The sequence below is a fragment of the Oncorhynchus masou genome, chromosome 16 (assembly GCF_036934945.1).
Source record: "Oncorhynchus masou masou isolate Uvic2021 chromosome 16, UVic_Omas_1.1, whole genome shotgun sequence".
Taxonomy (NCBI): Eukaryota; Metazoa; Chordata; class Actinopteri; order Salmoniformes; family Salmonidae; genus Oncorhynchus; species Oncorhynchus masou.
The window spans coordinates 15,679,512-15,692,011 of record NC_088227.1 but is presented as its reverse complement, the minus strand read 5'-3'; the positions used below and the strand labels follow the sequence as shown (position 1 = coordinate 15,692,011).

The following is a 12,500-nucleotide window of genomic DNA, read 5'->3' as shown; positions in this document are numbered from 1 at the left end:
GAAACAGCAACTACTTTACACCACAACGCATGTTCAACATTCCCACCTAGCCTTCCATCAGTAATGTCTAAGATCAGGATAACGAATGGTGATGGTAGATAGACATAGATGTACTAGGGAGATAACAGGAGATGGTGAGAGACGTACATAGTATTGATCATGAGGTTCCAGATGCAGCCTTCGAAGGGGTCGTTGGGTCTCTGGGAGCTGAGCTCTACATCAGGGGGGATACCCCCGATGAACAGTCTCTTGATGCCCATGGGTTGGTCGTTGGGAAGGGCCTGCTCCCTCTTCAGCTCCTCGTCCACCTGGACGGCAAACGACCTGGACAGAGAACCACGCAGGTCAGTGAGACACTTTGAGCCAGCTCGGGCTAAACATGAATGGATGGGAACTCGTTTTTTTTTAAGACACCAGTTATTGTGCTGAACTGTTTGGACGCTGTTGTTCAGTGTATAGCAACACCAATGTGCGTGTGTCGGTGTGTGTTACGCACCTGCCGCCCAGTCTCTCGATGCGCAGTGTGTGTTCTCTCCCGTCGTGCAGGATGCCCTGGTCAGGCTTGCGGACCACCCTACGTGGGCTGTGGCTGCCTGTGAACACCAACACCTCCAGGGACCCCTTGTTCAGCAACACGGCCAGGAAGGGCTGCAGGGGAAACCAGAGGAGATGAAAGGGGGAAGAACCATAGAGGCACAACAACATCCAATCTCAATGACCAACACCATCTCAGGACAGACTCAGGGACACAGGGTTATACATGATGGCATTATCGCACATAAACACCATGGCTATTAAACAAGGGCTTTATGCGCTATCTGGGACAAGTCAGGACAGGCTTCATGGGCTATCTGGGACAAGTCAGGACAGGCTTTATGCGCTATCTGGGACAAGTCAGGAAGGCTTTATGCAATATGGAGCCCTGAAGACAATTAGAACTGTATACCCTTTGCCCAGAAACATGAACAAAAACAAATTCATGATGAAACCTCACAAACTTTGAGAACGGAAGTAAACTTCATGTAATTGCATAAATGATATGCTTTTCAACCCTGAGGGCCTATAGCATTTATGTAAGTCCTCTATTTCTCTACACGGCTTGATTCAATTCTGTCTGGGCAGAACTTCAGAGAAACTGCGTCCCTCTCTGAAACACACCAGGCAAGAAATAGATAGATTTAAGTGCCTCTTGTTATGATTAAATTCTCTGTAATCAGTCCAGCGCGATGGTGAGCACATCCCTCGACAGCGTAGGAATTGCAGACTAGCATGCACAGAGGGAGTTTGCCTGGGGAGAGTGAGGAAGCTCTACCGTCACAATACCTCTGGTCTGATTCAGCACGCGCTCCTCCTGTCCCCCTGCGCAAATTGGCAGAATGAACGACGCGGACACGGACACCCGGCCAGGCCGACGTGTACTCGTTCGAAATGACATCCACTTCATTTACCAGGCCCTAATGATTTTCAAAGGTGACGGTCTGGACCTTTCCCGTGGGTTATCGCCGAATTGGACGTGATCCATCAGAGACCTGTTGTATAATCTATTTCTTACTAATGGCACATGAAGGGGGAATGCTAGAGGTTAAACCCACTATCATTTCCTGCAGCCACGGGCCATAATTGATGTGTTGGCCCACAGAGGTCTGCAGGCGAAGAGAGGGGGAGATTGAGAGCGAGCGAGACGAAGAGTGCCCTAACAGAGACGCAGAAAGCCATATTTTAATCAAAGCCGGCGTCGCAAATCTCCCAAGCCTTTAGCCCTCTGTGAAAGATGATCAACTTTTGTTTGCTGTCGGGTGAAAGCATAATGATTACAGCTTACAGGCAATCCATCTCCTTTATCGTTCATTTAATAAGGAGCCGTGCACACAGCAGGAGTTGATTATCAATGTGCTGTTAGTTTTTCAAAGCAACTCAGCCAGACAGCACAGAGCCCCTTATTAAATTACAGAAATCTAGAAACACCTCCAACAACCACTCCAATTCTACTGGGAAATAGGATGCAATGACTTATAAAGAACAAGGTGACATTATAGAGGACTAGGTGCCTAGTTAGGAGGCAGTGAGAGAGTGTGTTTGTTTTATGTGTGTGTGTGTGTGTCCTCCTCTTACTTCCCCAGACTGCCTGCGTCTCCTCTTGGGGAGTTGGATCTGGGAACTGGCTCCATTGGTGCTCCCACTGCCAAACAGAATGATTCCCTTGTCGCTCTTGGTTGCGAAGGACAGGCTGATCTCTGTGCCGACGTCGAAGGGCTTGGACCTCAGCTCCATGTGACCTGGTTTGGAGAAGCTCACTGTGTGGAGGTTCTGTTGGGGAGAGATCAAAGTTCCCGGTCATTCCCAGCACAATCAATTGAGAGTCAGTCATTTTCAAGGGTTCTTTTTTTTAATCACCTGAATACTGTATAATTGTACAGTAATAGTATGAAGCCTGTTGCTTTCTTTATAATGTTCTTATCAATTTCAGACTTATGTCAAACATAATAATAATAAACCCTCTTTGTTAAAGTAACAGCTTGTTAGAGTACCACAGTGTGCATTTGCAGCATCTGGCATTGACACAGGGTCCACGACAAATGAAAACGCTGAATTGAGCGTGAATTCTTGCAAACGTCTTCCAAACACAACTGAGAGGTACAAACCAGCCTTTGTTGAATTCAAAATGATCTCTCTCTCTCTCTCTCTCTCTCTCTCTCTCTCTCTCTCTCTCTCTCTCTCTCTCTCTCTCTCTCTCTCTCTCTCTCTCTCTCTCTCTCTCTCTCTCTCTCTCTCTCTCTCTCTCTCTCTCTCTCTCTCTCTCTCTCTCTCTCTCTCTCTCTCTCTCTCTCTCTCTCTCTCTCTCTCACTCTCACACTCTTTTGCATTCCATGTCTGTGGTGTCTGCATAAATGTTTAAATATTCTTTCCCGAACAAAAAGAACAGTTTCAGAAGCGAGAGATTCCTCTTCTTTATGTGCCCTATCAATCTCTCATTATTCCGCTTATTCTTTTTCAGTTTCTCCACTTCAGTTTTCTGACCTCACTCATCTATATTCTTCCTCGTGTTTTTTTTCCGAGGGATGTTTGGCAACGTGTCGGGCCATGTTTCGTGAGCAGGCCTCTAATGTGTAAGTAGTTAAAGGGGGCGGGGAAAAGAACAACAGGAGTATGAAAGAGGAGGAGTGCTCATATAAACTGACCTCCACAGCGCAGCCTTTGGTCAGCCCGGTGTAGTCGGAGCTGCTCAGCAGGTTATAGGGTGTTCTGGAAACCTCAATGTCTCTCATACAGCCAGCATACCTCTTCTTGGTAACCTCTGACCTGCAAAGAGAAGAGAGTGCTGTCTTCCTTTGCCGTTCTGACCTCCATTCTCTTCATTGTGGAAGTGCTGTCCTCCTCTCAGGAGCCAATGACTTCGACCAAACGTCGACCAAACTGAGACTGCGTTCTCTCTACATGAATAAAGTCGGGCTTCTTTTTTTTTTTTGAAGGTGTTTGAAGAACATTTCTTTGGCGTACCTTTTATATGGGGTTTATTCTAAAGCCATGAAACAATTAGATCGCAGCGGCTGCATAGCAGACGCAATGCTACCCGAAGAGTACCACATTGTTAAAAGTTCATTTCAAAATTTGCAACAAAAGTGCCAGCAAATTCCATTTCCATGAACATGCAAGAGAAGTGGTGGGGTGACAACACAGCAGCTATTGACTAAAATGGAGCATCCTGCTGGTCTTCAGAATGTAGTGCTCATGTTCAGTTGGACTAATATCTCAAACCTCCAGTGAGAAATGGAGGGCTCTATACTGGCTCTATTCTGATGACCAGCTTGGTGCGTTAAAGCATCTACAACTTAAGAGCATAGTGTTCTGAACCAAATGCATGGTAACTTGCATGGTAAAAGCCAAGTTACAAGAGAGGCTTTCGAAAGTCAATGGGTATGCTGGTGCATGCCGAAAGGTGATACAGTAAAGTTTAACAGTACGCAGTTTTACCTTGACTTGATACTGTAAGAACAAAACATAAAAAGCATATGAGTGTTAGCACAGCGTACGACCCACAAATGAAACACTGTCAAAACACGTCGACGGGAGCCACAATCACAAGTGAAGAAAGTACATTCAGTTCTCCCTGTGTGTTGAAAGGGCCTATAAAGGCCTTTAGAATATACCTTGGGTGCTGCCGGAGACTGTGAAGGTCTAACATTCAACGTTCACAGTGACAGATCTATATAACCCATTGCTAGCGTTCATTTTATCTATTGTTAGAGCTAAAACGGGAGCTGACACCAGAGAGGGCAGGGACAACGTGACACACTGACGCGAGGTCCGGCAGAAGACAGTGGTGTTCTAATGGAGACTGTCTGTCTGTCTGCCTGGCTGCCTACATCCCTTGTCAATCCTCAACTTTCATTGCCAAATGTGACAATATGAAAAGAATAAGAACAGTGGGTAACAGACTGTACAGTACTGAGTGTCTGAGCAAAGAACATATTAAAGGTGTAAAGACAAGCTATCTGAGGTGTACTTTAGTGTGTGTGTGTGTGCTGATATGTGCGCATGTGTGTGGGTCCGCATCAAAAACAGACATGTAGCAGAAGGCCCTACTGTGGAGGTGATCGACATCCTACAGAGTACATACCTGTAGTTTCCAATGGTTGGCAAACCCCCGAAGTAAATCCTCTCCTCCTCCTTGAGGTTGAGCCCGGTGGCAGAGCCTTGGGATGACACCACCAGCTTCTCCTCTTCATTGGTGTCTATGTCCACGATGGTCACCGTGGCTGGGGTGGAAGGAGGGTAAACGGCTGTTCAGCAAAAAGCTCTGATCAAGCTACCAAGGCTGTAAGGTTCTACAAACTACGCAGTCTCTACAAATGTCAGCTGGAGTGGAATGTTGTGCGTGTTATGATGAGTGTGAGGGTCACCTTGCTTCTTCATGCGGGCCATAGTGAAGGACTTCCACCTGCCGTCGTTGTGTCTCTTGATACTGAGCACTGAGCCGGTGCCTGAGCCCAGGTCAAAACTCACCTTCACTAGACCATCACTCAACTCAGCACTCATGAAGTCCTTCTGTCTCAGAAAGAGAGAGAGAGAGAGAGAGAGAGAGAGAGAGAGAGAGAGAGAGAGAGCGAGAGAGAGAGAGAGAGTGTGAGAGAGAGAGAGAGTGTGAGAGAGAGTGTGAGAGAGAGAGTGTGAGTGAGAGTGTGAGAGAGAGAGTGTGAGAGAAAGAGTGTGAGAGAGAGAGTGTGAGAGAGAGTGAGTGTGAGAGAGAGAGAGAGAGTGAGAGAGAGAGAGAGAGAGCATATTGAGTAACATTGATAACCGATCAAAATCGAACACACAGTTCACCGTTTTCATCACTATTGAACTTGAAGCGTTTGCTAGTCCTCGTTACGAGACAGGTGTGTGTATATGAGTGAGGTTACCGTATCCTTGGTGGCGAAGTACATGAGCAGGGAGTCGGTGGAGAAGGAGCGGAACTTGAACATGACGGTGGAGATGTTGGGGTTCCATCTGGTGGGCCGGCTCACAGCAGCATAGCCCTCCCCATCAAACTGTACCGTCCCCTCTGTGTCTGACGGCTGGGGGCTGGAGAACACACCCCATCCCCCAAACACTCAGCGGCAATCACACAGCCAAGTGAACTTTTAGTGCATACAATAGTGTATGGTGAGCTTCTAGAGTAAAACATTTGTGAACGTTCACAAGATCGACAACAGAAGTGAACCGAGTCCGTACACTTACGCGAGACATTCACATCAGGTTCTCAATGTGGTGTGAACATGCAGTCCTACCTAACCACACATCCTTTGCAGTCTCCTTCTCTCTCTCTGTAGTTCCACAGGCCAATAGGTTTGTTGTCCAGGTATGTCTCTCCCATACACCCGGAGAAAGTAGTAGTTTTGACCGCGTCCGCTTTCTGCAGGACAAACATCGATACATAAACAACGATACGAATAAATCTGGCAAAAAAAAGAAAGAAAGAGGCAACAAAGGACTAAATATGTAACTCTGGGATAAACTTCTGTATGGCAAAAGGTGATACTACCTTCACACTGCCCAACATGCCACCGACAAACAGGTAGGCATTCTGGTCCACATCCAGGATAGTATAGCCCTCAGGAGAAGTGCCACTCTTAGAGGTGGGCATGATGCCAGCTTTGGGACCCTCCAGTGCATGGACAGAGATAGTGCCATTGATACCATTCCTTGGGACCAATACAGAAATGATCAGATGAAGAATTAAAACTTTGTGAACTTTTCAATGAGGAGCCTAACTGGCACAGTCAATGTTTAAACGTCAAACTAATGAATAAACTCATAGACGAATCCCTTTGAATAATCTTTGCTCTGGAAAAAAAGAAGAAGATCTGGTGTAGAATATGTAAAACAATGGCATTCTACCGTGAGGCCTCGATGCGATGCCAGTTGCCGTCGTTGATAGTCATGTCAGGGTACTCAACCTTGCCCACTCCAGAGCCCACGTCCCACAGGAAGTTGACCTTGCCCTTGCGCATCTCAATGGCCAGGAAGTCAATCTAGAGGCAGACAGATGACGAGCCAATAAGATGCAGCGCCGCAATCTCCTATCTGAAACCATTACAGGTCCATTACCATTCTCTCTCTCTCTATGGGTCTAGGCTGCTGTAGTGTAGCACAGTGCAGGACACATTAGAATAGGATCCCGATGAATTAAGAGTCACAGGAAAATCAGGAGAGGAGCAACAGGACGGTGATTTCCCCAGGGAAATCAGTGATGAAACCAGATGAAATAGTCTGATTTGAGCGGCCCGGTTAATTGCTGCGCTCGCTGTTGCAGTACATAGACGCAATATCACCCACTCTCTCCTGAGGATCTCACAGGGAAACAAATAACCTTTTATTATTTTCTCTCTGACTTTAACATGATTGGTATTTATCTTGCACGTTGAGAAATATCCACTGGTGGAACGATTTCCAGTGAATTGGTCAACAACACATTCCACGTCCCAAGCTAGAGACAAGCCCAACCTAAACAGTGAGAAATGGCCCTAATAATGTCAAGTTCCATACACAAATGTATTAGTTGCCCAGAGGTTTAGGGTTAAGTGATTTACTTAGTGATTGTATCCACAAACACACACACATCCATCCCAGTGTGGTGCTATCTCCTCTGACTCACGTATTTGGCACTGCCCAGGTAGAAGAGTAGGTTGTCAGGGGAGGTGGTTTTCACATTCACAGTGATGGTGTTGTAACGACCTTTCTTGATTTCTGGTCGATAAGCACGGATACAGTTTCCCCCGGAGGACACAGACACCTTAATCTTTAAACGGAGACACCACATGGATCGTTCACCAGACAGACTGAAAAGGCCCGACCCACTGGGCACACACTGGTTGAATCAACGTCATTTCAATGAAATGACAGCTGAACCAAAGTCGAATAGACGTTGAGTTGACTTCTGTGCCCAGTGGGAAGAAACGTTCAGGAAAACACAACTGTGTAGTAACAGAAGCACACGTGCAACAGCAACAATTTGTTATTTTACTCTTTTTGTACCGAACAAATAAAAACAAAAACTTTTATCAAAAAGCCTTGAGTGTAAGAGACCGTGTGTGGAGGAAGGAGCAGAAAACATTTTCTTTGATAGAATGCTCTTTGTTTAACAGAGGCTTCCCTCAACCTGTGGCGATGCATGTGCACCGCCGGCTAAAGAGAACGAGTCGTAGATCATGGTTCCCGTGATGATGGCACAATTAGCAGAATGGCCGGCTTAGAGGCCACTGATGAAAGCAGTGGAAAGAGAGGAGGTGGGAACGAGAGAGGAGGAGTGTGACTCACGGAGTTGGCCTGCTTGCGTGCCTGGTTGATCAACTCTTTAATCTGAGAGATGTTCCTCTTCAAGTTGTCCTGCAACTCCTTGATGGGCTTCAGCTTATCCAGCAGTCGGTCTGCCTCGTCCTCCAGGTCTTTCACCTTGGCCCCCGCTGCATGGACTGACACACACACACACACACACACACACACACACACACACACACACACACACACACACACACACACACACACACACACACACACACACACACACAACAAACGCACACAAGGGACGGACAGACACGCACACCGGGTAGAGAGACGTCAGTCTAAAAACGCCAAAGATCGCACTTCCTTGCTAAGTGCTCTAGAAATTCCAGAGCCACTGCTTTCTGTGAGCCAGGCCTATTAGTTAGAGATCAGCAGAGAGATGGCAGCATCATAATCACTTATTGAAAGGTAAAGAGCTGAAAGCGGTTATGCAAAAGAATAGGATGACATCGTAAACGGCTTGCCACGCGCTCATAATTAGCCACCGGTAATCATTCCAAGGCATACATTAGGATAACAGGCATAGTGAAGCTCTAAAATACACGTTTTAATCCCGTTGAAGTGAAACAAAGAGATGGAATGCTGAGGAAGACAGAACGAAAGGAAGAAAGAGCCATTTTTTTGTTACTATTTTTCCTGGCAGCTCTGGTACAGCCCATGCAGCACTACTGGGTACTCTCTCTTCTCGTCATGCAGGAGCTTTAATCAGGTAATATGAAAGGTATACATACTTATTGCTGTTGGGGTTCAAAATAAAAATGGGACAGAAAGAAAAACATATGTGAGGTACATAATTACACAATGCCATTGTGTGAGACAGAAATGAGCCAGAGTAATAGCTATCTACACTAAATTGAACCAAAAAAAAAACAAACAGAACAAATGCATTTTAAGTCATGACTTGGCGCAGACAATACATGTATTATACAGTAGATACTACAGCTAAGGCTTGCCTACCCTTAAGAACTACAACACCCAGAGGATCTCTTACTGTTTTTTTCAGGGTCCTGGATCATGTTGTTGGCCTTGTTGACGTCATCCTCCAGCTTGCTGTAGTTCTTCTTCAGGCCCATCAGGCTCAGGTTCATGTCTCTCAGTCTGGCCAGAACATCGTTGGCTGTGTCGTTGGCATCTCCTGCCTTGGCCTTGGTGGCCTGGAGCTTGGCTGCGGTATCTGGACAACACAGTTGGTATCCAGTATGTAGTAATCTAAAGATCTAGGACAGACTAGCAATCCAACACGGTACGGACTATCGGAGGTCGTCTGTCCTACATGATGTCTTAGCAGCCTTACAGGAAGCGTCACGTCAACTCTGCTGTCCACCTGTCAGATGATTTAACCTGGACTGTGCCGCATTGACTTCTCTCACGGTGGATCTACAAGAGCGGGTGGCCCTCTCACCTCCTAGCTACACCACTATCGATCCATTCTGTTCCAAACATCCTGGGCTCTGCCTGACAAGATTGCTCCACAGCAGCAACACACATCAACAAGAAGTATTTCATTTGCAGCTTTCTTTTTAAACAAAGGTCATTCCCTACTGTTGTTCCGGTGGTTTACCATTGGGGATTGCATTCAGCTTCCGTAGCGTATCGTCCAGATCCTTGAGCAAGCCCTTGTTCTTCAAGCCGCCGGCTTTCACCCTGGCCTGGAGACTGCCCACACTCTCAGCGTTCTCTGAAATACAAAATACGGTCCGTTTGGGTTCCAAAACACATATCCATGCCAATTCTCCTCAGGAAAAACACAGCTCTTTGAAATATGTCTGGCGCTTATTATCACAGTTGGTGGGTGTTGTATGGGGAGAGGATCAACGTGATTTTGTCTCAGTGGAACTGGGTTTACCTTTCACATCGTTCTCTAACTGCTTGGCTTCGTTCCACAGTTGAGCGCTCTTCCGAACAGAGTTCTTGGCGTTATCCTTCAAAGAGCCTTTGGGTCCTGATGCCTGTGTGTGTGTGTGTGTGCACCAAGAATGTAAGCTTGAATATCAGAACAGTGCATTCTACAATGACCGAATAGTGTAGTAGAAGAATTACATAGTTTACATACAAAAATAAAATAGTACAAGATACTCATAGGTATCTTGTACTACACAAACACTGTTTAATATAGAACTTACAATATATTTTATCAATAGAGAACCTTAGGTGCACATGACTTAAGATCGTAACAGTAATAGTGTATGGAGAGGAAAAGCAGTGTTTTTGAACAGAGGACACACGGGCTAAGGAGCCTCTCAGCCAGCTGAGCTCCTCCCTCTCTCCTTCAGAGAGAAGAAGGGAAGAAGAAAGAGAGGGGGAACAGGTTTGTCGCCACCTCTGCTGGCTGCTGCTGCAGGAGGCAGAGTCATGATAATAAGGACGACAGTGCTGGAACTTTGATCTCTCCAGCGTTACAAATGGAAATGAATAAGGAAATGCAAAACGTTTAAATGCCAAATCTCTGCTGCTCAGCACATTAGAGAGAGAGAGGTCCTCTTCGAGTCCTTGCACGCACGTGCACACACACACACACACACACACACACACACACACACACACACACACAGATCTCACCAGCTGAAGGGCCTCTGTCCCACGTGCCCTGGCCTGCTTTGCCTCCTTGTCAGCCTCCTCGATGAAGTCCTTGATGTTGCTGTACGCGTTGAACGCTGCCGTGGCATTAAAGGACAGGTTCTTGGCTTCCGCCAGGATGCTATGAGGAGACAGCAAGACACTTGGTTAGGACACCAGCCAATACACTGTCTGTGAGCCAGCCTCTGTGTCTGCCTGTGTATGTCTGTCTGTCTGTACCGGTCCAGTATGTTTGAGGACTCGTTGAGCTCAGCAGCATGGTTCTCAGCGTCCTGCAGCAGGTCAGTCAGGGTGTTGCCACTCAGGCCCTGGGTCAGACGGCTCACCCTGTAGTCCAGCTGCTCATGGAGAGGACCCAGCTCCTGCTCCATCTCCTCCAGATCCTACACAGAGACACACACACAGAGAGAGCGAGAGAGACACAGAGAGAGAGAGAGACACACAGAGAGACACACAGAGAGAGAGACAGAGACAGAGACAGAGAGAGAGAGAGACAGAAACAGAGACAGAGAGAGAGACAGAGAGAGAGAGAGAGACAGAAACAGAGACAGAGAGAGAGAGAGAGAGAGAGAGAGAGAGAGAGAGAGAGAGAGAGAGAGAGAGAGAGAGAGAGAGAGCAGTAAAGGGGCAGACAGAAAGACAGATGGACAGAGCAGGAGGGCAGCACAGGCAGACAGAAGAAAACAGAAAGAGAGAGAAAGAGTGAGAGAGATCAAGCTGAACCCCCTCGTTGATGCAGGTGGGACGTACAGATGTACAAATGAAGTCCTGGACAGAAGAAAGGTCTACAGTAAAGTCCAATAGTGCTGCAGGATACATCTGTCTGACATCACAAAAGCAACCCAACAGAGTAAAGGTGTGTCTTCCTTCCACAATGACGGGCTTGACAGGCCTAATTGGAGTTGGGATATGTGTGCGAGCAAAAGAGTGTGTATACCTCAATCTCTTTATTGATGCTGTCTGAGAGACCATTAGCTTCAGCCAGAATGCGCTCTCCGTCTGCCAGCACGTCTTCAGTTCCTTTCTTCACTGAGCTCACAGCATCCCTCTTCCTCTGCAAACAGACAGACAAGAACAGTCAGCTCCAGTAACTTTACAGAAACAACCACCCACGTTGTGAGCGATGGTGCATACATCGCTATGGGATAGTTAGTATGTGTATGTATGTGTGACCAGGCTGCTGACTTCCAGGGTGGTGAGGTTCCGCAGGTTCTGTCCGGACAGGGCCCCAGCCTCCTTGCTCTTCCCCTGGGCGTCCTTCATCAGGGCCTGGGCGTCATCCAGCTTGGCCCGGTGGTCACCCATCTTCTCTGTCACCTCTGCCTTCAGGTCCTCCGTGGCCTGGTGGGGGTCCCCGAAGAGACGCTTCACCTTCTGGTACAGGGCCTCCGCCAGTCTGGAGAGAAAAATAGACAGAGAAAGAGAGAAGCGTTTAGAGAAAAATAGACCGAGATAAAGAGAGAGAGAGAGAGAGAGAGAGAGAGAGAGAGAAGCGTTTAGAGACAAATAGACAGAGATAAAGAGAGAGAGAGAGAGGGCGATTGGGAAAGAGGCAGGGAGTGGGGAAGAGCACATCAGAGCACTGTATGGTGTGAGAAGGAGGTAAGATATTCTTTGTCTCTCCTTTCGGTCTTCTTCTCCTGACGCAGGATCAGACCAGCCACTAGATGTCACTCTTTCTTCTTGCGTGACTCTTCCAGGCCTCAGCCAGAAGGAAGCTGGTTGGATTAGAATAATATCCCTATCACCCACCTCAAGCCACTTTTAATTAGTTCATTAAGATTTCGCATAAGAAAAGTAAACTTTACTTATTCAGCTGAGATTTGCTGAAAATTATTTCTGGAATAAAATAAATGGAGAAACAAAACGCACATGTGAAAGTTGGTACAGAATACCACTATGTTTTTAAAGGGATCGCCTCTTCGTTTACTAGGATATGAAAGCATTCATTTAGCTGAGATTATGATGACCCAGGAAATGCAGGGGATGCCTTCCTAGAAATATGACACAGGAGTCATTCAGTGGTGTATAACATGTGTGCGTATGACTGGATGGTTCCATCCCTGTGTGGACCATAATAGCTAGACATCTCTCAT

The 12,500-nt window shown here is 46.8% G+C and overlaps 1 protein-coding gene across 2 annotated transcripts in view; it reads right to left on the bottom strand.

Annotated features, from left to right (window-relative positions):
- Positions 1-12,500, bottom strand: part of lama2 (laminin, alpha 2) — a 160,474-nt gene that overhangs the window by 8,649 nt on the left and 139,325 nt on the right. Inside the window, exons 37-57 of one of the 2 annotated variants that reach the window (XM_064990886.1) lie at positions 11,590-11,800; positions 11,342-11,458; positions 10,624-10,787; positions 10,387-10,525; positions 9,674-9,776; positions 9,389-9,505; positions 8,819-9,001; positions 8,559-8,564; positions 7,801-7,955; positions 7,139-7,282; positions 6,382-6,515; positions 6,026-6,185; positions 5,772-5,896; positions 5,403-5,565; positions 4,902-5,046; positions 4,619-4,757; positions 3,973-3,984; positions 3,180-3,300; positions 2,113-2,307; positions 497-648; positions 148-324 (exon numbers count right to left, since the gene is read on the bottom strand). In XM_064990886.1, the coding sequence (XP_064846958.1) occupies positions 148-324; positions 497-648; positions 2,113-2,307; positions 3,180-3,300; positions 3,973-3,984; positions 4,619-4,757; positions 4,902-5,046; positions 5,403-5,565; positions 5,772-5,896; positions 6,026-6,185; positions 6,382-6,515; positions 7,139-7,282; positions 7,801-7,955; positions 8,559-8,564; positions 8,819-9,001; positions 9,389-9,505; positions 9,674-9,776; positions 10,387-10,525; positions 10,624-10,787; positions 11,342-11,458; positions 11,590-11,800 (2,862 nt within the window). The remainder of the gene's footprint in view (positions 1-147; positions 325-496; positions 649-2,112; positions 2,308-3,179; positions 3,301-3,972; positions 3,985-4,618; positions 4,758-4,901; positions 5,047-5,402; positions 5,566-5,771; positions 5,897-6,025; positions 6,186-6,381; positions 6,516-7,138; positions 7,283-7,800; positions 7,956-8,558; positions 8,565-8,818; positions 9,002-9,388; positions 9,506-9,673; positions 9,777-10,386; positions 10,526-10,623; positions 10,788-11,341; positions 11,459-11,589; positions 11,801-12,500) is intronic. The other variant, XM_064990887.1, reaches the window with a different exon arrangement.